At 43.2% G+C, this 24,082-nt stretch overlaps 1 protein-coding gene across 1 annotated transcript in view; it reads left to right on the top strand.

The window, feature by feature from the left end:
- The window catches only part of dipk1c (divergent protein kinase domain 1C), a 48,034-nt gene that overhangs the window by 3,945 nt on the left and 20,007 nt on the right, over nt 1-24,082 (top strand). Inside the window, exons 2-3 of the mRNA XM_068030975.1 lie at nt 18,388-19,083; nt 23,309-23,473. Of these exons, the coding sequence (XP_067887076.1) occupies nt 18,388-19,083; nt 23,309-23,473 (861 nt within the window). The remainder of the gene's footprint in view (nt 1-18,387; nt 19,084-23,308; nt 23,474-24,082) is intronic.

Here is a 24,082-nt window from a genome sequence, read left to right as displayed (position 1 = left end):
GAAGAAGTTCCACATAACTTCCTCACACACTTGTTAGCAAAATCAAAGCCCAAAGAATTAGAAGGACAATGGTAGCATGGATACAAAACTAACTATGGGACAAAAGCATAGACTAGCGGTGAATGGTGATTTCCTGACTGAAAGGAGGTATACAGTTGTGTGCACCAGGGGTTGTTATTGGGACCACTGTGCTTTTTGATATACATTAATAACCTGGACTTCAATATATAGGGCAAAATTTCAAAGTTTACAGATGACACGAAACTCAAAAATGTAGTAAAGAGTGAAGAGGACAGTAACAGAATTCAGGCGGACATGGACAAACTGGTGAAATGGGTAGGCACATAGATGAACGAGAAGTGAGGAAGGATACATTTTAATAGAAGAATTAGAAGATGCAACATGAACTAAATGTACAATTTTTAAGGAGATGCAGGAACAGAGACCTTGGGGTATATATACACAAATCTTTGAACGTGGCAGGACAAGTTAAGAAGGTGATTTAAAAAAAGCATATGGGTTTCTTAGCTTTATTAATAAAGGAATAGAGTGCAAAAGTGACGGTTATGTTAAACCAATATAAAACACCGGTTAGGCCTTAGCTAAATTGTATTCAATTCTTTGTTCAATTCTGGCACCACATTTCAGGAAGAAGCCCTTGGAAAGGATGCAGAAGAGATTTATTAGAATGGTACTAAGGATGAGGGACACCAGTTATTTGGAAAGACTGGAGAAACTGGGGCTATACTGCTTAGCGCAGAGAAAATTAAGAGAAGTCAGAAGAACTAGAGGTGACATGAGGAAACATTTTTATACAGCGAGTTAATGTGATCAGGAATTCACTGCCTGAAAGGGTAGTGGAAACAGATTCAATAGTAATATTCAAAAGAGAATTGGATGAATATTTGAAGGAAAAACATTTACAGGATATAATGTGTTCTTTATGTTGTCTAATGCATCTGTTGTCTAGTACATCTTGGTACTTAGCTTATTAGCATATTGAATCTTAAAGGGTCATCATTCTTGAGGTGATTATACAACATTCCCTTTCTTTCCAAAGATAAGTCTTGTATGCTACAAGTAAAAACACATAAAATTAGATAACATCAACATTAGTTACACGGGACATAGATCATAAAATTTACAGGTACGGAAGCTTTGGTGGTTTGACAACTCTTCCAGATCTGGTTATGGTATAACCTTCTCGGGAGGTGGAGTTTACACTTGGCTGCTTGGGTTTGCAGGCATGTTGTCAATGTGTTGGTTGTTGTCCTGTTATTCCATCACATCCTCGTCATCGGATTGTGTTCTTTCGAGTCCGCTGTGCGCAATTGGAGGATTGCACACTTCTCTTAGTTGCTTCGCTTTCTTCTCAATACCGCTCCATTAGATGTTGTAATCTCATAGGACCTAAGCTCACTGCACACATTGGACACCTCTGCAGGCAACCATGTTTTCATTGTCGGGTGTACGACTCTGACCTTTTGTCCTACGTGTAGCTGTGGTAGTTCCGCACTTGCATATCAGTCATGCACCATCTTCATTCTCGTTTTTTGAGAAGTGTCTCCTGCATCTGAGAATTTTGACAGATGATGGCTTGACAGAGACGTTCACACTTGTCTGCCAAACATGATCTCTGCTGGTCACGGTAAGCCCATATCCATAGGCGTAGCTCTGAGGTGGAGTATGGCAACACGAAAATCTTGTTTTGTTGTCCTACACTTCAGGATAAGTGATTTAACTGTGCGAACCATTCGCTTGGCAAGACCATGAGATCTCAGGTAATGTGGTGAGGACGTCACATGGTTTACGCCCCATTTGGCGCACACACCCCTGAAAGGTTTGCCCGTTTACTGTGACTCATTGTCAGAAATGATTTCTTAAGGTGCACCGAATAGACTGAATATGACACTCAGTGTTTGTCATGACCGTGCTTGAAGTGTCTTTTACCTGTCTGACAATTGCAAATTTGGAGAAATAATTGGTGACTAAAATAAAATCTTCTCCATTAACGAAAAATAGATCAGTGACGATTTTGGACCAACGGACTGACGGAATCTCGTGAGAGTGTAAAGGTTCTTTATGTTGTTGTGGCTGGTGGCTCTGGCATGCCTTGCACATCCTCACTAACCTTTCAATGTCACCATTGATACATGGCCAATAAACAGTGTCTTGTGTCAGTTGCCTCATTTGCTCTATACCCATGTGGCCTTGGTGAAGTTGTGACAATATGTCCTGTCGTAGAGCTTTTGATGCAATCACTTGTTTTCTCATTTAAAGTGACACCTCTTGGGATACCAAGTTCATCTCTATAAAGCCAAAAGCATCTGCGAGTTTCTGACATCTCTTTTACTGTATCAGGCCAACCTTCTATGGTGACTCTCCACAGTGCTTTCAGTTGTGGGTCACTGGCTGTTTCTGATTGCAGTTGGTCAGATTTGTGCTGATCAAAATGCAATAAATTGATTTTGAGCACATCTTCCACCTCGATGTCCATGCTGTCCCCCTGTAGATCCAGTGGAACTTCTTCATTCATGCTCGGGTTTGGCAATCTGCTCAGCATATCCGAAGTGACCACTTTGGTACCCGGTTTGTAACAGATGTTGAAGTCGTACCCCTGTACTTTCACTAAGAGTCACTGTAGTTGAGGTGGTGTGCTTGTCAATAGTTGTCTTGTGGGGTAAACATATGCCTTACATCTTCGACTTTGCCTGGATCAGGACAAATTCCGCAACCTGAGTAGATGGATGCAAAGAAATTGATCTGAATTACATTCACCCGGTACTTTGCTGTTAAAAATGAGATCTTCGCAATGAGCTACTGCCATCAGTGAATGAAGATTTCGATCATCCTCTTTTTTGGTTTTGCCCATTACCGTAATATCATCAGCAATGCATGTACACACAGGCACATTTTCTATAATTCCGTCCATGTGCTGCTGAAACAGATCTTGACTGGCAGATAAGCCGAAGGGTAGTTTCTGGAAGCAATATCTTCCAAACAGTGTTCTGAACATGGTGACTTCCTGAGATTCCTTAGCTAGATGTACCGATCAATATCCTTGTTTAGCATCTAACTTGGAGAAGAATTTGGCTCCTAGGAACTGGGGATTCAATTCCTCTAGTGTTGGAATGTTGTGGGGCTATCTCTTTAGGGAGAGTTTTAGATGCTTCGGATCCAGACATACCCTGATTTCTCCATCCTCCTTCAGTATGCACGTAATTGAGCTGCAGCAGTCTGTGTGATGATGCACATGAGAGATGATGCCATTGCATTCCATGACATCTAACTCGTGTTTAAGCTTTTCAATGTAATCATGCAGAGTTTCAAGGTAATCAGGCACAGTCAACATGGTTTTGTGAAAGGAAAATCATGTTTAACCAATTTATTGGAGTTCTTTGAGGGAGTTACATGTGCTGTGGATCAAGGGGAACTGATGGATGTATTGTACTTAGATTTCCAGAAGGCATTTGATAAGGTACCACATCAAAGGTTATTGCAGAAAATGAAAGCTCATGGTATAGGGGATTACATATTGTCATGGATAGAAGATTGGCTAGCTAACAGGAAGCAGAGAGTAGGCATAAATGGGTCATTTTCTGGTTGGCAAGATGTAACGAGTGGTGTGTCAGAGATCTATGCTGGGGCCTCAACTTTTTACAATTTATATAAATGACTTGGATGAAGGGACCAAAGGTATGGTTGCTAAATTTGCTGTTGACACAAAGATACTTGTGAAGAGGACATAAGGAGGCTACAAAGGGACATAGATAGGTTAAGTGAGTGGGCAATGGCCTCGCAAATGGAGTATAATGTGGGAAAATGTGAAATTGTCCACTTTGACAGGAAGAATAAAAAAGAAGCATATTATCTAAATGGTGAGAGATTGCAGAGCTCTGAGATGCAGAGGGATCTGGGTGTCCTAGTGCATGAATCGCAAAAGGTTAGTATGCAGGTACAGCATGTAATTAGGAAAGCTAATAGAATGTTGTTATTTACTGTGAGGGGAATTGAATACAAAAGTAGGGAGGTTATGCTTCAGCTATACAGGGCATTGGTGAGACCACATCAGGAGTATTGTGTACAGTACTGGTCTCCTTATTTAAGGAAGAATGTAAATGTGTTGGAGGCAGTACAGAGAAGGTTTACTAGACTAATACCTGGAATGGGCGGGCTGTCTTATGAGGAAAGGTTGGGCAGGCTAGGCTTGTATCCACTGTAATTTAGAAGAGTAAGAGGCGACCTGATTGAAACATATAAGATCCTGAGGGGTCTTGACAGGGTAGATGTGGAAAGGATGTTTCCCTTGTGGGAGAATCTAGAACTAGGGGTCACTGTTTAAAAATAAGGGGTCGCCCATTTAAGACAGAGATGAGGAGAAATTCTTTCTCTCAGAGGGTCATGGGTCTTTGGAACTCTCTTCCTCAAAAGGCGGTGGAAGCCGAGACTTGGACTATTTTTAAGGTTGAGGTAGATAGATTCTTGATAAGCAAGGGGGTGTAAGGTTATCGGGGGTAGGTGGAAATGTGGAATAATCATTTCAGCCATGAACTTATTGAATGGTGGAGCAGGTTCGAAAGGCCAAGCGGCCTACGCCTGCTCCTAATTTGTATGTTTTCTTGGATGTTCACACTGCACTTTCTAGGAGGATAAATTGATGGAATTGCATCCTCCCTGAGGTGCAGTATGGCATCGCTGTTGAAATCTCCTATGGCATCAAACTGGTCCAAGTACATTTGTTGCAGGTCATAGACTGACCCTTGGTCTCTTGTGCTGTAATGGGTACCTTGGTGACTTTGTGGATAGTCACAATGTTGAAGTCCCTACACACTGGTAGCCCTGCCACTGCTGCTCCACTTGTGTCTACCAGGTAAAATATTTACGGTTTCTATCCAACTTGCCATAGCTGCATTGCGTTGTTAGTGTACCACTGCAAGGGATGGGTGACCCATTGTATGCAGATAACTTTGCAGTTGTCGTTTATATCATTGATTTCCAAGACTCTGCTACAAAGCCTTCAGAATCCGGACTGGTAGGATATTTGCACTAGCTCCAGTGTCAATCTTAACCCTGAGTGTGTGTTTTCCAACTTTCTTTGGGCATATGATAATGGTAGCAAAAGCTTCCAGTTGTTTGACTTCATCAACACAATGTGTTAGGTTCACAGTGTGGAACGCCTGCTCATCTTCTGGCTTAGAATTACTCCACTCTGAGTCTTGTCTCGGGTCTGCTTCACTGTGGACTTCGTGTATCAGCTTGCATTTGCACAGGTCTCTGTCACTTTCCTTGCTGCTGTTGCCCGGTTGCTGTGCCTGTCTTCTGTTTTGTCCTACTGTGACTTCTGGCTGTGTCTTTGTAGCCAGATTTCTTGCGTAGGTGGGCCCAGTATCCTTTTGCACTACACGCTTTGCACAGGTCTTGAAATGCAGGACAACTTCGCAGTGAGTGGGACCAACCACACAGCTTGCTTGCTCAACCTGGTTATCGTGCCAATACTATTGGCTGCATCTAGTGCTTGTAGATGCTGTTGTCCAGCTACAATGGTTTCATATTTCCTGCCGCCTTTTAGCAGTGTGTCAATGCTGTGACCTTTCCAAAAGACCTCTTGGGGAAAAAGAAATACTTCAATGGGTGTTGAAACAATCACCAGTTCCATTAATCGCTCTGACAGCTCAGCTTTTGGGAAATCGTATTCATTGCTCTTGCTACAGCATCTGCTGATGAACTAGTTAATTGACTCCAGTGGCTGTTGGCTGTAGGACATCAATTCCAGGCGGTGAATTCTAAATTTCACTCTTAACCGGAGCCCATCTTCTAACACTTTGCATATCTTTGCAAGATTGTTCTGGTCCGCTTCAGATAAGCCAGAGGTATTAATTCTGAATAATCTCTCATTTCTAACTGCTATCAGTATTTTTAGAGCTTGCTTCTCTAGTTCTACCATCACTTGGTCTGTGAAGCATAAATGCATTCTCTGTTTGAAAAGTTTGAACTCGGATAGGATATCAATGGCCTTCCAGTTCATGGTGGGATTTGGTATCCATCTTTCTGCTGTTTTTTTGCTTTCTGCTCTTTATTTAGCTCTGTTCAGCTCTCTGTGTGTCTGCAGCACTCTATTTATTATGACTTTTCTATTTGTGATTTGAAACTGGTTTCAAAACTTGTTCTGTTCACTCTGTGCTGTTTCTCCTTTAAGAAATTCTCTGTTATTTCGAATGGCTGCTTTGATGGAGAGCAGCAAGTGTTTGATAGTGTTCTCTGTTTATCTTGCTTGCAGCACTTAAGCTTGTCTGTTTTCACAGCTGTTCAAGAGGCAGGTCAGTTGCTTTTTTTTGCTAGCATTTGTTTATGTTCTTCTCGCTCGGGTGGTTTAATTTTTTTTAAACTTTGGCTACATGAATGGAGACTCTTCAGTGTTCGGAAGTCTCCGCGATTTTTGCTATCAGACACCTCCTGTAATGGCACTGCCCCGATCAGCCTGAGAGAGGAATTGGGTTTTCCCCAGTTTTTTATTTTTACAGAGCCTTTAGAAAAAAACAATCTTGAAGCGCTTCAAAGCTTGTGTTTTTTTAAAAAAAACAGTATCCCTCGACTGTCAGCACAATCACTCACCTGATAACAGGAATTTATTTGCAGCCTGTCGTTTTGAGCTCTGTCTTCTACAGCCGAAGGTAAGTTCTTTTTTTTTTCCACTGTTTGGGCCAGTATTTCTTAGGAACTTGCTCTCTTGCAGTTGTAGGCAGGATCGTTTTCACAGCTGCTTTACCCATGGTCTTGAAACTTAGACTTTGTCTTCTCACCACAGCTGCCACCATATAATGTGTTCTTTATGTTGTCTGACGCAACATAAATTAGATGCGTGAAGTCCATTTATGCTGAAGATCTCTAACAGGATTATTAACAGCTAAACAAGTATATACAGAACAGAGCAAACTATTTACAGAACCTTCCTCTAGGTGTTACAGTTGCAGAGCAACGCTGGCTTGTAGTCACATGGCTATGTCCTGGTACTTAGCTCAATAGCATACTGAGATTTTAAAGGGACTTCACTCTTGAGATGATCATACAACACAAGGGAAAAAGCAGGAAAGTGGGATTAATTGGCGAGCTCTACCAAAAAGCCAGCAGAGGCATGATGGACCAACTAATCTCCTTCTGTGCTGTATCATTCTATGATTCAATGGGAGAACTGTTCATTTTATTCTGCAGTTTTGTGCCTATATTTAAAATTATAATGGTTCCTTGAAAGCTTTTTAATGAGTAAATATTTATTTCAAGAAAAGTGGCCAAAGATATAGTGAAAAGATAAAGGGTTAGCAGACACAATAGGTGCAAGGGGGTGTGTTGCTCTCTTAAAATGCAGTGATTGAAACTATAAGACCTCAACCTGAACAGTTATAAAAATTGACTTCTTTTTTTAAAAAGTGGACAATGTACTTACAAAATGGCCTTTCCATTGCATATTCAAACTGTCTGGCATGGACAAAAGAATACATTCAAAGTAAGAGGTGTCAGTTACACCATCCTGAACCCATCGAGACATTTTTGAATTGAATCAGTTCTTCATGAGCATCACAGGGTAAGTAGCAAAAAAGGGGGATGGTAAGAAAAGGCAGGGATGTGAAATGAGTCATAAAGGATTGAAAGCTGGATTAATGGGTACAGCCCCAGGAAAATATTTCTTATTTATTGGAGCTGGTGACAAGTGACAGTAGCCTGAAAGATGATTTAAGGTCTTGATTTGTCATTATTGTGTTTCTCCATTACTTTGTTTGAGATTCAGAAGCGGTAGCAAATTTGTTTCAGGGATATCCGTATTGCGTGACATCAAATTAAACAGAGTTCAAATGGAAATCACCAGGGCTCAGACCAATGAGCAGACATTTTTCCCACAAAAGCTGGGAAGAAAATATTCCTTCTGGGAAGTAATATTAAGTAACAATGCAGTACCCGGGTTTCAGTTGATGTTCCAATACTGCTCAGGCTTCCCTTTTTTGATTTATGATTCATCTAATCTCTACATTTAATTGACAGCCCTATAATTTACTCCCAAGTAATCATTATCTTCCATAAAACATTTATTAAGGAAATTATATAGCAACAGACAGATTTGTTTATATGCCAAGAGATGATTGCTTGACTGTCTGCATTTCTGTAGTACATGAGAATATGAAAAGAACTATACCTATCAAATGAGAGGGCTGATTCAGAATCACAGAATCACAAAATCGTCACAGTGCAGAAGGAGGCCATTCTTCCCATTGTATCCGCACTGGCTGTCTGAAAGAGCAATTCCCTCAGCTCCATTCCCCTGCCTTCTCCCCATAACCCTGCACATTCTTCCTTTTCATATAACTGTATAAATTCCCTTTCAAATGCTTCAATTGAACCTCCCTCCACCACGTTCTCAGACAGCACATTCCAGACCTTAATCACGCACTGCGTGAAAAAGTTCTTCCTCATGTCACTTTTGCTTCTCTTGCCAAATACTTTAAATCTGTGCCCTTTCACTCTCAATCCTTTCATGAGTGGGAACAGTTTCTCTCTACCTACTGTGGCCAGACCCTCAGGATTTTGAATACCTCTATCAAATCACCTCTCAGCCTTCTCCGCTCCAAGGAGAACAGTCCTAACTTCTCCAATCTATCTTCATAACTGGAATTCCTTATCCCTGAACCATTCTCGTGAATCCCCTGTATTCCCCCCAATGCATTCATTTGTTTCCTAAAGTGCAGCGCCCAGTACTGGACGCAATACTCCAGCTGAGGCCAAACTAGTGTCTTATACAAGTTCAACATAACTTCCTTGCTCTTGTACTCGATGCCCCTATTAATAAAGCCCAAGATACTGTATGCTTTATTAGCCGCTCTCTCAACCTGTCCTGCCATCTTCAATGACTTATGCACATATACATCCAGGTCCATCTGCTCCCGCACCCAATTTCGAATTGTACCCTTTATTTTATATTGTCTCTCCATGTTCTTCCTACCAAAATGAATCACTTCACATTTCTCTGCATTGAATTTCATTTGCCACCTGTCTGCCCATTCCACCAACTTGTCTATGTTCTTTTGAAGTTCTACACTATCCGCCTCACAGTTCACAATGCTTCCAAGTTTTGTATCAGCTGCAAACATTGTGCCCTGAACACCAAGGTCTAGGTCATTAATATATATCAGGAAAAGCAAGGGTCCCAACACTGATCCCTGGGGAACTCCACTACAAACCTTCCTCCAGCCCGAAAAACATCCATTAACCACGACTCTTTGTTTCCTGTCACTCAGCCAATTCCGTATCCATGTTGCTACCGTCCCTTTTATTCCATGAGCTACATGTTTGCTCACAAGTCTGTTGTGTGGCACTGTATCAAACACCTTTTGAAAGTCCATGTACACCACATCAACAGCATTGCCCTTAGCAACCCTCTCTGCTACCTCCTCAAAAAGCTGTAGAAATTTAGTTAAACATGATTTTCCCTTAAGAAATCCATGCTGGCTTTCCTTAATTAACTCGCATTTGTCCATGTGACTATTGATTTTGTCCTGAATTATTTTTTCTAGAAGTTTTCCCACCACCAAATTTAAACTGATTGGCCTGTAGTTGCTGAGCTTATCTTTACACCCTTCTTTGAACAAGGATGTGAAGTTTGCAATCCTCCAGTCCTCTGGGTACCACCCCAGAGTCTAAGGAAGACTGAAAAATTATGGCCAGTGCCTCTGTGATTTCCACCCTCACTTCCTTCAGAATCCTTGGATGCATCTCATCTGGTCCCAGTGATTTATTCACTTTTAAATACAGACAGCCTATCTAATACTTTATCAATTTTAAGCCCCTCTAGTGTCTGATTTACCTCCTCTTTAAACATTGCCTGGGGTTGCATCTTCTTCCTTGGTGAAGACAGATGCAAAGTATTAATTTAATACCTCAGCTATGCCCTCTGCCTCCATGTGTAAATCCCCTTTCTGGTCTCTAATCAGCCCCACTCCTCCTTTTACCACCCTTTTACTATTTATATGCCTATAGGAAACTTTGGGATTTACTTTAATGCTAGCTGCCAGTTTCTTTTCATGCTCTCTTCTCTTATTTGCTTTTTCACTTCCCCTCTGGATGTTCTATATTCAGCCTGATTCTCAATAGCATTTTCTACCTGGCATTCATCATAAGCACACCTTTTCTTCTTTATCTTAATCTCTACCTCTTTTGTCATCCAGGGAGCTCTGGATTTGTTTGCTCTACTTCTCCCCTTCGGGAAAACATACCTTGACTGTGCCTGAACTATCTCTTCTTTGAAGGTAGCCCATTGTTCATCTATCGGTTTTCCTGCCAGCTTTTGACTCCAATTTATTCACCCCAGCTCCATTCTTACCTCATTGAAATTGGCCTTCCCCCCTGTTAATTATTCTTACTCTGGATTGCTCTTTATCCTTTTCCATAGTCAATCTAAACCTTATGATACAATGATTACTGTCCCCTAAATGCTCTCCTCCTGATACTTGATCCACTTGGTCCACCTCATTCCCAAGAACCAGGTCTAGCAGTGCCTCCTTTCTCATTGGACTAGCAACATACTGTTGTAGAAAATTTTCCTGCACACACTCTAATAAATCTTGCCCCTCACTGCCCTTTACACTACTATTATCCAGTCTGTGTTTGAATAATTAAAGTTCCCCATTAAAACTATCCTATAATTTTTGCACCTCTGTAATTTCCTTGCAAATCTGTTCCTCCATGTCCTTCCCACTAGCTGGTGGCCTACAGACAACAGCGAGCAATGTAACCGCACCTTTTTTGTTCTTTAGCTCTAGCCAAATTGATTCTGTCCTCGATCCCTCTGGGACATCCTTTTTCTCCAGCACTGCAATGCTCTCCTTAAATCAATACCACCACCCCTCCCCCTTTTTTCCCTTTCCTATCTTTCTTTGTACCCAGCAATATTTAACACCCAGTTCTGCCCTTCTTTGAGCTAGGTCTCTGTTATAGCCACAACATCATATTTCCACATGGCAATCTACACCTTGACAGACATGTCTGCCAACAGACATTATAAACTTAGATGACATTATGGCTTAGAAATTCCTCAGGCCACTACATTTAGCATAAAATGCAATGTGTGTTTTTGCACAGTTGTGCATTAACACTCTATTTAGCATTTCAGTTGAAATACATCTCTGACAACTGTCAGCGACTGCCAAATGTTAATATACGATTTGTTTAGCAATTTTTCAGCTTGTGAAATCCTATATCTTTCCAAAGCATGTTTTGTGCATCTATCAAGGCCATTTAAAGTCGATGTAACAGCAGCATTCAAGGCCAATAACATTGTTTAGCAGAACAGTGAAGCTGCGCAAGTTCTGAAACAAGTATTTGTTGCCAGCTGCATGGGGCCTTTATGCAGTGCTGAAATAACGGACCTAATGAGCAAGAGAGGGCAGAATAGAATGCAGGAGGAGCTAAGAGGCCACTGAGATGCAGCCACAGATGCCAGAGACACCCTGTGCATTGTGAGCACTACATAGACCTCACAAAAAACAAACAATGCCTCAACAGACTCCATTACAGCCTGAAAGTAATTACTGACATCTACCTGGGGAAATATGTGTACATCAGGACTGCACTCCCATTGGCGGTTAAACATCATTGTTGCTTTGAATGTCCATACCACTGGATCATTTTAGGGCACCTTTAGGAGACTTCACTCACATCAACCAGTTTGCTGTCCACTGCAGCATCAGAGATGTGACATATGTCTTCTTTTGCCAGTACCACTTATACATACAATTTAACAATGACTGTCTGTAGCAGCAGAACAGATAAACCAAATGCTTCCATGATGTGGAGTTCCCAAAAACGAAGGATGTAATTGACACCACACATGTACCCATTTGGACTCCAGGGATTTAATATATTGGGCTGAGTTTTGTCAGCCTGTTGCGGGTCCAATGCGTCACCAGAAATGCAGGGCCCATCCTATTACAGGACGTGGGTGGGTTACAAGACACTGATGGTGGCGTCAGCTGACGAAAATACAGATGCTGGCACCAACTTTAAAGTGCTGCTAGTCCTGCTTGTACTGCTGCCTTTCACTGATGCAGTGACTCTGGAGTGCTGCTGGATTACCCCCCACTAGCAACCCCCCCAACCGTCACAAACTGCTGCTGGGATCCCTTCCACTGCTGCTGTTACGGCTGGATCACCCGCACCCCTGCACCATGACTGAGAACCCAATGGTTGGACAGAAGCCAACTGGGACCATGTCCAAGGCAAGACACCAGGTGGCCCATGGTTTAGCGATGTCTCCCTGGAGATTCTCCTCCAGGCTGCAAGGGAAAGGTGGGAGGTACTCTTTCCGAGGGATGGCAAGAAGAGACCCCCGCTTGACCAAGCAAGCCCGGATGGAGATTGCAGGGGAGTTCAGCAGCCAGGGTATCACCCCCTGGAAATAGGTCCAATGCCGCAAGTGGGTCAATGACCTCCTTCGCTCCACCAGGGTGAGTCCTCCATCCCAATCTCCATTTTGGGGCTTGCACGTGGCTACACAGGAAGGAGTGCTACATGGGGAGGGAGTGACCAATCAGGAGGTGGCAAGAGGGTGAGGCATCAGCATATCCTGCCAGGTGCATGGCTGTATCTCGGCGGCAGGCCACCTTCTGTCAGAGCTTACCCCCACTACATCTCCTCAGAGCAGACATGGGGAGGAGCCATTTGGGAGCCCCCATCAGGGAATGATCGGCTGCCTTTTGCAAGGTGTCCTGTTGTTCTTTGTGTAAGATCTAACTGTGCCCCTCTTTCTGCTTTCAGGAGAAATGGGCCCATAACACCAAGGAGACATCAGTGGGATCCCTGATGTGCGTGCTCTGTGTCCACACAGGAGAGTGAGGAGACATTGTGTTCATGTGTCCTCCACCACACTTATGGAGATCCACATCATGCATGGTTGGCATGAGGAGTTTTGACCAACCTAATCCACAATTGTTTATGTTCTCTCATGCAGGCCATGGCACATCAGAGGCAAGCTCAGTCATTCAGACAGGAGGCCCACCATCGAACTCTGAAGAGGAGGAGGAGCAGTCAGAGGATGCATCACCACATCATTCCCCTGCATCCTCCACCAGTGCAGATACTTTCGTGTCAATGGGCATGTGCTCAGGCATAGATTCAGAGTCATAAACTGGTGAGAGCAGCACATACGCACTAGAGCAGCTGATTCAACAGTGGCAAATGAGGCCACTGACAGTCGGAGGACTGTGTGTGGCCAGGCCCATGCTAACCCCCAGGCTGATGATGAACCTCTGGTGTCAGCAGCACAGAACATGCTGGAGTTGCGAGGGAAGTAAGGCAACATCTGGCAGAGCTGCCAGAGGCAATGCGCGGCCATGAGCGGACGGTGGAGGAGTCCATCCATGCCAAGAGTGCCGCCATGTCTCGTGTGAGTGCATGGCTTCCTCCATTGAGAATTTGGTGAGCCTCATGGAGAGCTAGTTCCCACAGATGCGCACAGACCTGCACACCATCACCTTGGCCATGAGCTCAATGCAGCAGTGGCAAGGCGAGAGAAGGACGAGGGGCCTTGACTCTTCTCCAGGTACTTTTTTTTTTATTCATTCACGGGATGTGGGCGTCGCTGGCCAGGCCAACATTTATTGCCCATCCCTAATTGCCCTTGAGAAGGTGGTGGTGAGCTGCCTTCTTGAACCGCTGCAGTCCATGTGTGGTAGGTACACCCACAGTGCTGTTAGGAAGGGAGTTCCAGGATTTTGACCCAGCGACAGTGAAGGAACGGCGATATAGTTCCAAGTCAGGGTGGTGTGTGACTTGGAGGGGAACTTGCATGTGGTGGTGTTCCCATGTATTTGCTGCCCTTGTCCTTCTAGTTGGTAGAGGTCGCGGGTTTGGAAGGTGCTGTCGAAGGAGCCTTGGTGCATTGCTGCAGTGCATCTTGTAGATGGTACACACTGCTGCCACTGTGCTTCGGTGGTGGAGGGAGTGAATGTTTGTAGATGGGTTGCCAATCAAGCGGGCCGCTTTGTCCTGGATGGTGTCGAGCTTCTTGAGTGTTGTTGGAGCTGCACCCATCCAGGCAAGTGGAGAGTATTCCATCACACTCCTGACTTGTGCCTTGTAGATGGTGGACAGGCTTTGGGGAGTCAGGAGGTGAGTTACTCGCCTCAGGATTCCTAGCCTCTGACCTGCTCTTGTAGCCACGGTATTTATATGGCTACTCCAGTTCAGTTTTCAGTCAATGGTAGCCCCTAGGATGTTGATAGTGGGGGATTCAGCAATGGTAATGCCATTGAATGTCAAGGGGAGATGGTTAGATTCTCTTTTGTTGACCTTCTCTGGTCAGCAGGGAGGTTCACGTGAGCCTTGAAAGGCAGGAGGAGAGGCTGACCTCCTCATATGGGGGCTCCCCTCAGGGCACACTGAGTGAGGACAGTGGCTCCTCAGCCCCTCTGCCAGTGAGCCCAGCTCCAGTGGCTGTGACGCATGAGGTGAGTCCTGCACCAGTGCAGAAAACCCTCAGGCAGCCGGAGCTCTTCAGGCCTCAAGCAGTGAGAGGGCCCCCACCAAAGTCATTCCAGGCCAGGGGACAGCCTGATCAACAGTCTGCCTCCACCTTAGCTGCCAGAGCAGAGATCACACCACATAGAAGCAGACAAAAGTGTATTAAAAGAGCACATAGACGTACTTGGGGTTTCACGGTGTATTAACTTTGGCCTTATCATTGGTTGCTCCAATTGTGCGAATAAATGGAAGTCAAAATCATTGTTGTAAATGGCTCATGCTTTCATTGCTCCCTTGTCAGATGCAACTTTCACTTTTGCTTCCTCAATGGGCTTCCAGTATAGGCAGAGGCTGCGTTTGGTCAGTGTCTCAGATGTGTCTGACCGTGTGGTGAAGCTGGGCACTAGGAGTGCAATAGGAAGACAACAGGTGGAATACATTGAGGGAGTCTTCATTGAGTTCACTTTGAGAGGCCATTATGGTGGCAGGAAGTGGGTATGTCCTGAGCCTCCCTGTGCATCTCTTAACAGCCCTGGTCTCCAGCGCAAGGGAATCAAGTTCCAATGCTACTGCTCAGTAGCCTCCTCCATATCTTCCTCCTCCTCGAGGACTGGCGATCAATCAAAGCTGCCCCCCCCCCACTGCCTGCAGTGCTAGATTGTGACAAGCACAGCAGACCACCACGATCTGCGAGCCCCTCACTGGGGCATACTGCAGGGCTCCACTGGATTGATCCAGGCAATGGAATCGCATCTTCAGCAGCCCAGTGGCCTGCTCGATGGTCACTCAGGTGGAGCTGTGGCAAGTGTTGTACCTCTTCTCTGCTGCAGTGCGAGGGTTCCTCACAGGCGTGAGTAGCCATGTCTTTAATGGGTAACCCTGGACCCCAGAATCCATCCCTGAAGGCGAGCAGGGGGCCTGAAAAGCTGTGGCATCTGAGACTTTTGAAGTATGTAGGCATCGTGGCTGCTTCCTGGGAAGCGGACACACACCTGCAGGAAACTCTTTCGGTGGTTGCAGACCAGTTGAACTTTGATGGAATGAAAACCCTTCCTGTTGATGAAGGTTGCTGGCTGCTCAGTGGGAAGCTTGATGGCCATATGCATGCAGCTGATGATACCTTGCACCTGGGGGAATCCAGTGATGGCTCCAAATCCGATAGCCCTCTGCGCCTGACAGTCAGGTTCGGTCCAGTACTCCACATAGTCGTCGATGCTCTTGAACAGAGCATTGGTCACCGCTTTGATGCAGCGGTGGGCTGCTGCCTGGGAGACCTCACGCATGTTCCCGGTGGATCCCTGGAAAGAGCCAGATGCGTAGCAATTGAATGCCACGGTGATCTTCAGACCCACAGGCATTTGCTGTCCACCAAAGCCCATGGTTTACAGCTTGTCCTGCAGCAGGGTGCATAAGTCGGTGATGGTCTCCCTGGAGAGCAGCAGTCTTTGTTGACACTGCCGTTCAGACATTTGGAGGTAGTTAATGCGAGTCCGGTACATTCTCTGGTGCGGAAGGAGCCTTCTTGCCGTGGCCGGTTTCTGCCTCCACTGTTCGAGATTCACCGGCATGCCCAGCAGGATTCTGGCCCTCTCTCTCTGAGCTGCTCCTGCACAGCATGGGGTCCACAAAGACTGGGTGTATGAGACCCATGTCAGTTGGTCTCTGCCCTTCCCATGCATTGTCCTTGAAGAGACAATCTTGCCTTGGGACCTTCCGCTTGCTACTCCCCTCTGAAGACGTAATAATGCTTGCAGAGAGCCCAGCACCCGAGAATGCACCCACCCTTGCAGAGCCCACACTGCAGACCAACAATGGCCTCCGCTCCCCCCCCCCTCAACTTCCCCTATTCATTGTTCACCATGGCTGCCTTCTCGCAGTGACACTGAGGCCTCACCTCGGTGCTGCCACCTTTAAACAGCCAGGGATCTGAAGGCACATGATCCCCATGCGCCATTGACTAAATTTAAAACCACCCATAAAATTGGCTTCAGTTCAATGCGAATGCATTCTAACTTGCTGTTCTGCAATTTAAATTGCAGTCCCACCGCATCGCAGCAGCAATGCCGACATGGAGCTTTCCTGCCACTGACATCTGGAACCGAAGTCACAGTGATGAGTTTCCGGGCAAGTGGATCCACCTTGATTTTCTGTCCCCACCCCCCACAAATGCCTCCAATCCCGCTCCTGCTGGCCGCAAAAAATTCAGCCCACAGTGTGGAACTGCTACACGTATGGGGATAGATTTTGACCTTTGGGCAGCTGGCCAGTGCAGTGCACAGGGCAGCAGAAGCTCTCCAGCCTGTTTAAAGCTTGGGATTCATTTTCATGGCTCCGATGAGCCGCTGCTTGCTGATTGGCTAGTGGAGGGATTCTGGTCAACCTGAATACCAAACTGGCCGGCAGGTAGGTAAGGCCATGGAGGGGGTGGGTGGATTGCGGAGGGGGACAAGCTATGGGTGGCAGAAACCACAGCATTATTGGAGAACCTAAAGAAACACTCTTTTTCCCTCAGAGCCCCACAAAAAGATGGTGGTAGCTGGAATGCCAGCGTAAATGAGGGATGGGGGGAATGATAAGTTATCCAGGTCACTAATGCCCCGTTTATGCCTGGTGGGCTAACATAAAATTAGTCCAATGATGTCTGCCTTCTTGGACAATGATTCTTTTCAAAATTGATCAAAGAGGGACACGGTTGGATTGTTACTTCTTAGGGATTTTGCAAACCTTGCATCACTTAGCTGGTGACCCAGTTGCTGCACTTGTGCAGCCTGACAGAATATAAACATTTTGGAGTGCATGTCTGAGTGCAAATGGGGAGATGGTGGTGTAGTGTTAATGTCACTGAACAAGTAATTCAGAGGCCCAGGCGAATGCCCTGAGGACATGGGTTCAAATCCCACTACGGCAGCTGGGGGAAATTGAAATTCAATTAATTAATAAAAATATGGAATTAAAAGCTAGTCTCAGTAATAGAACCATGAAACTATCATCACTGTCCTGTCATATTATAGCTGTGATCCCAATGGCTGTTTGATTGTGTGTTTTTTTATTGTAAACTAATTCTACAAAGAATGAAATTAAGCAAAATCACATATTATAACTCATATACTACAGCACTGATAAAACATTACATGTTTAATCTGTTTTAACCATACACAGGGGAACAATATTATCTAAGCTGATAATCCACTGAGGGAGTGCTGTATTGGCTGAAGTGACTTTCTTCAGATAAACCAAAGCAGCTTTGACTGCCGGTTACAGTGGTTGTAACTTAGCATTATTCGAAGAGGAGCAGTAAGTTCTCCCAGTGCCTCGGCCAATCTTTCTCCCTCAAGCAACACCACCAATAGCATATGAATTGCCCAGTCATTTCAATGCTTTATGAGAGACCTTGCTGCATACAACATGGCTGCTGTGACTTTCCAGATAGCAACGCCTACCCTTCAAAGTAATCATTACATAAATGCAAGCTAATTTGTTTTTTTCCCCTCTGTGCTGAAGGGTAAGTTCTTTATTTTAGTGGGTGTAATGTATAACATCTGTTTCAGGAAATGTTCATTTCATTCTGTTTCTGTCAATTCGTCATAATTTTTGTTTTAATTTTTATAAAGCTTGAAGAAAAATATTAGGAAATATAGAATATGAGAGGAGAGCTATGATAAAGCTAATAAGCTGAGGGTCTTAACAATCATTCCAGGAACAATACAACCATCGGCTTGTAAAAAATATTTCTTGTTCTATATTTCAGAACTAATGTTACGATTCTCAGTGCATGAATCTTTGATGTTTAATTGAACTTTGAATGCATTGAACACTCATATTTTAGCATACTTTGTTTCAGTAAAATACAGTAGAGCTGACTGTGTATTTCTATGTTTGTTTCAGTGCCATGACTACAGGCAAGGAGTCCTGACAGGAGATCTGTGTAAGGATTTGTGTGTCACACAGACTATGGTCTATAAACGCTGCCTTTACTATGATAAGGGGAAAAAGGTCATCCAGGCTGATTGGAATGGTCAGCCAATAATTCTGAAATCCAAACTAGAAAACTTCTTGAGCTACGAGAGTCTGTACCTGTTGGATGAGCGAGAAAGCAGACACATTCCAGACATTGATATCCTTGTCTTTACTGCACTGGAAATCAAACATTCCTTGGGTTTGGAGGTGAAGAATGTCACAGTACCACAACTATGGACCAAGCACTTAAAAGACAGAGGAGGTTCGTTCTCAAGGGCAGAGCTAGCCAGTATGTGGTCCCTCTTCCAGCAGGAGGAATATGTGTTTTTCCAATTGCTGCAAGATCTCAGTAAGCATGTTCTCAGAGTGGTCGGCTCCTGTGGGCATTTCTATGCTGTTGAGTACCTTACAGCTGGTCACACTTGGCATCACAACCTTTTCTCTCTAGAGGAACTGGTCACCCCTTCCTGGCGAGGCAGTAGCAGAAAGGCATTGTGGCAGACAACAAATGGAATTGCATTAAGTTTCCTTGAACTGGCCAGGCACTTTGAGAATGACTTTTCCCATCAACTTCATCTTTGTGACATCAAGCCTGAAAACTTTGCCATCAGGGCTGATTTAACGGTAATTTACGCATAAGGAATGGGAAGCAGTATTGAAAAGACAGGTTCATTTTTCTCCCCCATTCATAAATGAATTCAAAACGTATCATAAATTGGAGGTGCACAGTTGGCTGTTTCAAGTGGTGTATGATATTCAGGATCATAATCTTTCTACTAGACTAACGCAGTGTCCACTAGGTTTCAAAATCTAAAAATTATTGGAAATGTACATCAGGTCCATCAGTATCTGAAAAGGGAAAAGAGAGGGTAACATCGCAGATGTTGAGCCTTCCACAGAATATCTACATGATCTCTGAAATGTTCTTTCTCTTTTCAGATGCTGGTAGACCCGCTGTGTGCTTCCAACCTGCTCCTATTTCATCTGAGCTTGTTCACCCCAATAAAAGAAGATGGCAGAAATGTAATATAAACCTCATCAGATCTGTGAAAATAACTCCAGAGTGTTTAATAAATTCACTGAAGCACTGAGATAGTTTTTTTGCTAGGTAAGGGTATCACAAGATAAGGAACAAAGGCGGGGAAATGGAGTGGAGTTACAGATCAGCCATGATCTAATAGAATGACAAAGCAGGATTGATAGACCTACTCCTGTTCTTATGTTTCTAGATTTCAAGCATATAGATTGAAATACACACAAGAAAAGTCAGTAAAGGGAAGAATTGTGTGGGGTTCCATCTCCTGATCTCTATTCAATGATTCCTGCTGGAATTGGGCAAGGTGGTGATTCCTCCACCCCCTGATTTGATTAGCCAACCAATGCTCAAGGCTCACTTTGGTGAAGTGTAAAAGGTTGCCTGCCACTCATGAAACAATATCGAGCATGAGTTAGCATCTTCAGCAGAGGATAGAAAGGGAATGGAGCAGAGAAGAGGGGAGAAAATTGGTCAGAGAAAAAAATACTTGAATACAGGATTTATTCAGGTTTCAGGTATTTATAAATGAAGAAAATATTTTTTAAAGAAATACAAGTTTGACAATTCCTGTAAGTAAAAATTATTATGTACAAGTTAATGCACTCATTTCAAATTCCTTTTTTTTGACTCGAGGGGTTAATATATTTATTCTAAATGGATTAATGCTGCTTTTAAATTATCAGAGAGAGGAATCAGGTATAATAGCTTGAGTGTTTTTGATAACATAATTTACAGTAACTTCAAGGATAATTTCTTTCCATTTGCAATCGAAGTTCTACTACCATTTCAGTTGGTTTGGGGTGGAAACAGTAAAATAGAATTTTTTAAATTAGATGCGTTACTGGGGTTGGAGCTGAGGTTGGAACCTATGGAATTCTCCATAATCTCAAATAACCTGAGTGCACAAAAGAGATTCTTCATGTAATTTAAGTACAACATCAGGCTCTGTGTTCATGTTCTTGTAATCTAACAACGCACAAGAGACTATCTTCATCCTCACATTACTTAACTATACCCTAGAGACTGTCTTCAGGATCTTAACAAGAGGTTGTTACAGATCAGAAGTAAATGAAACTTGGCATTTTCACACCAGTCCCAATGGAACCAATTCTACAATACAACAGTTCTCTTCAACACAATGAACACTGTGGAAAATTACAGCTGTAATCACAGTTCTGAAATTGTGAGACTGGTGTGTCAGGAGGGCAGGCAATGGAGGGAGGACACACTTAGTGATTTTCTCTGAAGCTACATTTCAGAATAATGCAGGGAGTATTGAGTATTTCATGTAATATTCACACCACCCAGCCTAGTCATTCATATCCTATTTAATGCAGAATTAGCCTTTATTTAGTGACCATACCACTACATACTTACAGGAATACAACTACATACTTACAGGAATACAACTACATACACACAAAACAACAAAAAGATGTGCATTTATATAGGACTTTTCATGACCACAGATGTCATAAAGCACTTTACAGTTAATGAAGTACTTTTGAAGTGTAGTCACTGTTGTAATGCAGGAATGTAATGTTACGCACACACCCATACACACACCCCCACACACACCTGGAATCCTGGCAGTAAGCTGATTTCACAGCTACTGGTGAACTCCACTACTGACCTCCTGAAGTTCATGGAGTCAGAGAGCGGGACAGGAGCAGTGGGTTTTTGGCAGGTTGGTGGCACATCTGTAGCACCAAAATAGCCACAAAGATGCAGGATTGCTGGGTGTCTGCCCCTTCTTTCTGGAAAGATACACATCCTGCCCTGAGTTGCCCACTGTGTTAAGGGGCTGCTATGCAAAAAAAATTCTACCTTAGGTCTGTTCCCACAGGTGGACCATAGTTCCAATGAGTGATAGTTAAGTGTGCCTGGTCAGACCTGGCATATCCGCACCAACACTAGGCCTGGTCTGATATCCGGGTGCAGCAACTCCCATCTTCGAGAGTTCTCAATCACCTACATCAATGGCCTTGCAGCTTAGATGCGGAAGCAGTAGTCTGTTGGAATGGCCATTGATTTTAAGTCCTATACATGAGCACATGAGCAGATACAAATACATGTACACACATGCACAGATACACATAAATAGAATATGAATGATTAGGCTAGGTAAAGTGAATATTACATGAAATACTCAATATGCACATATTTGTAGAGGAAATTTGACAGTGTCTTTTGAATCACAGCAGAACATAGAGGACTATGCAGGAGCCTGACTTGGGCAGGAATTCCAGAACATCAGGGGATCCATTTCTGCGTTTGTAGATAGAATCCAGGTGCAGATAATGAGTGCATAAAGCAAGAAATATGAACAGGATTTGGAAGTTCAGACCTGCAGGAGTGGTAGGTGTAAAGAGTGAAGCAGGTGCAATGCAAATTTGGAGAGGAGGCTCCTGAGAAATTTAGAGACAAGGCCCATGAAGCATCCACCAAGGTAAAAATAGAAGTTGATGATGATCTACCATGCTTTTAAATGTCAACTGCAGGTAAAGTTGTGGCTCTCTGATAATGCAGAATCCTAATGGGGAAGCAGCTCTTTCCCTGAGAGTGAGGAGATAGAATTGCTATGCTTTGTTCTCCTTGGGAAGTGGCTCAACCAGAGGAAGAAGAATTTGGGATCATCTGGGTGCAAAGACTTCTGGAAGAAAGATAGAATCCAAGAGTAAAGCACACAGTTAACTTTCAGAAACTACAGAAGTCCATCACTTGTCATAATACCATTAAAGGAACTTTCTCACCATGCATCACAATTTTGGAGAAGCTAAAAATACTTGGGAATAAGATCAATGAACTGGAGCAATGTTGTAATTTCAGTGATGATGATAACATTTCAAAATGCGGAAGGATATACAAATTTCCAGAAGATTGCATGTTTTGAAATATGGTGGTGGCTGTTAGTTATGTTCTGGAATAATGTGAGTAATGTCAATTGAGCAGCAGTGCATTTTCGTGCAAAACTGTACCAATTCCTGGATGGTTTTGTGCTATGGTCCTGTTTTCACCAGAAACTTGCTTCAGACTGCACACTCATCTCCTGTACGATCTTTTACCCATCAGAAAGAGGTGATATCAGTACTAAAAGCCTGAGCTGAATTTGAACCCAGATACTGCCCTGCCTTACTACCCACATAAATATATTTAAATTTTAAAAAAAGTAAATAACCTAACAGTAACCATGAAGCAGTGGTAGTTGTTTACTTATTTAATGCACCGTGCCTATATTAATAGATGGCTTAAATTTTTGTATTTTCAATACTGAACATCTACAATCAATTCCACAATAAAAAAAATGCTTGTTAATACAATCACATGTGCAAGTTCAGGGAAATTAATGTTCAGACACTGAAATAAGATGCATAAAAATGTTAGGTACCAACATTAGTTCAGTGTTTCTTGTGCAAGCATCTCATGTGTCTAAGTGTCTATATATCCTTTGTGTGAATAGGTGTAGGATGAACACTGTTCCATATGAGTAGTTCAAATTCTTTTAATTTCATTGACTTACACAGTCCTGCCTTGATTGCTGAGGCTGTGCTGAGTAATTTCCTAGTTCAGTTTCTGCCCTTAATAAAACTATTCTCTAAGCTTCAAATAAATGGGTTAACATCTCCATTAAAACAGCAAACAGAAATGTTACTGAACACTTTTAAGGTTTTATCTGCTAACATCATTGACAGTATTTTCTATCCTTATATATGGAAACTCATTTTAGAAATGAGAATGCAATGATATCCAATAATTAGATACTGTTGAAATTAATTTGGGGATATAAGCTGTATTTCCATTTTTCTCTTACAGGTTGTTGCTATTGATGTAGATATGGCCTTTTTTGAACCCAAAATGCGTGACATCCTTGAACAAAATTGTACAGGTGATGAAGACTGCAACTTCTTTGACTGTTTCTCTAGGTGTAATATAAAGACTAAAAAATGCAGAGCAGAGCGCTCAAATAATAACCTGCAGGTGAGTTGTCATTTTTTTTTACTTTGAATTTCATCAATATTTGACTTTAATGTCCATACACCTCTGGTAATATGTGATGATACTGTACATGGAATATTAGTTGTAGTTCATGACCAGTGACCACCATTAAGAAAATAATTAGCACATCAGTTCACAAATCTTAACTCCATCTTTCTCACTCTGCAGCCCAATAGTTACTCATGGTTTCCAAACATTATCTGTGTCTCCCCACATTTGTTCCTCTCTTTCTTGTCTTTCCAATTGGCATTCTGCTCACCCCTACTCTTCATTGTGTGTTATTATATCCTTGTTTCTCTCCCCTTTGCTGGTTTTAATTTCACATCGCTTACGGCTGCTGAACACAAATTGGGGCTGCCATGCCACAAGCTAAATTAAGGTAAGCAACCTCAACATACCCCTGAACTGAGATGAATGTATCATTCAGTACAGACTTGTTGCTGGATCTTGTTAGCTGATACTCTGCTTGCTCTCTGAGCAATCATGGTGACTGATGGGAAATTTGAATTCCTTGGTTTTAATATATAAGTGGGCTAAAAGCACAATGACACAGAAGCCCAGCCTAAAGTTCTGGGGACACGGGTTCAAAAC

The sequence above is a fragment of the Heterodontus francisci genome, chromosome 5 (genome assembly GCF_036365525.1).
Source record: "Heterodontus francisci isolate sHetFra1 chromosome 5, sHetFra1.hap1, whole genome shotgun sequence".
In the NCBI taxonomy this organism is placed as follows: domain Eukaryota; kingdom Metazoa; phylum Chordata; class Chondrichthyes; order Heterodontiformes; family Heterodontidae; genus Heterodontus; species Heterodontus francisci.
The sequence above is the reverse complement of the archived record's forward strand: the minus strand, read 5'-3'. Positions and strand labels throughout refer to the sequence as shown.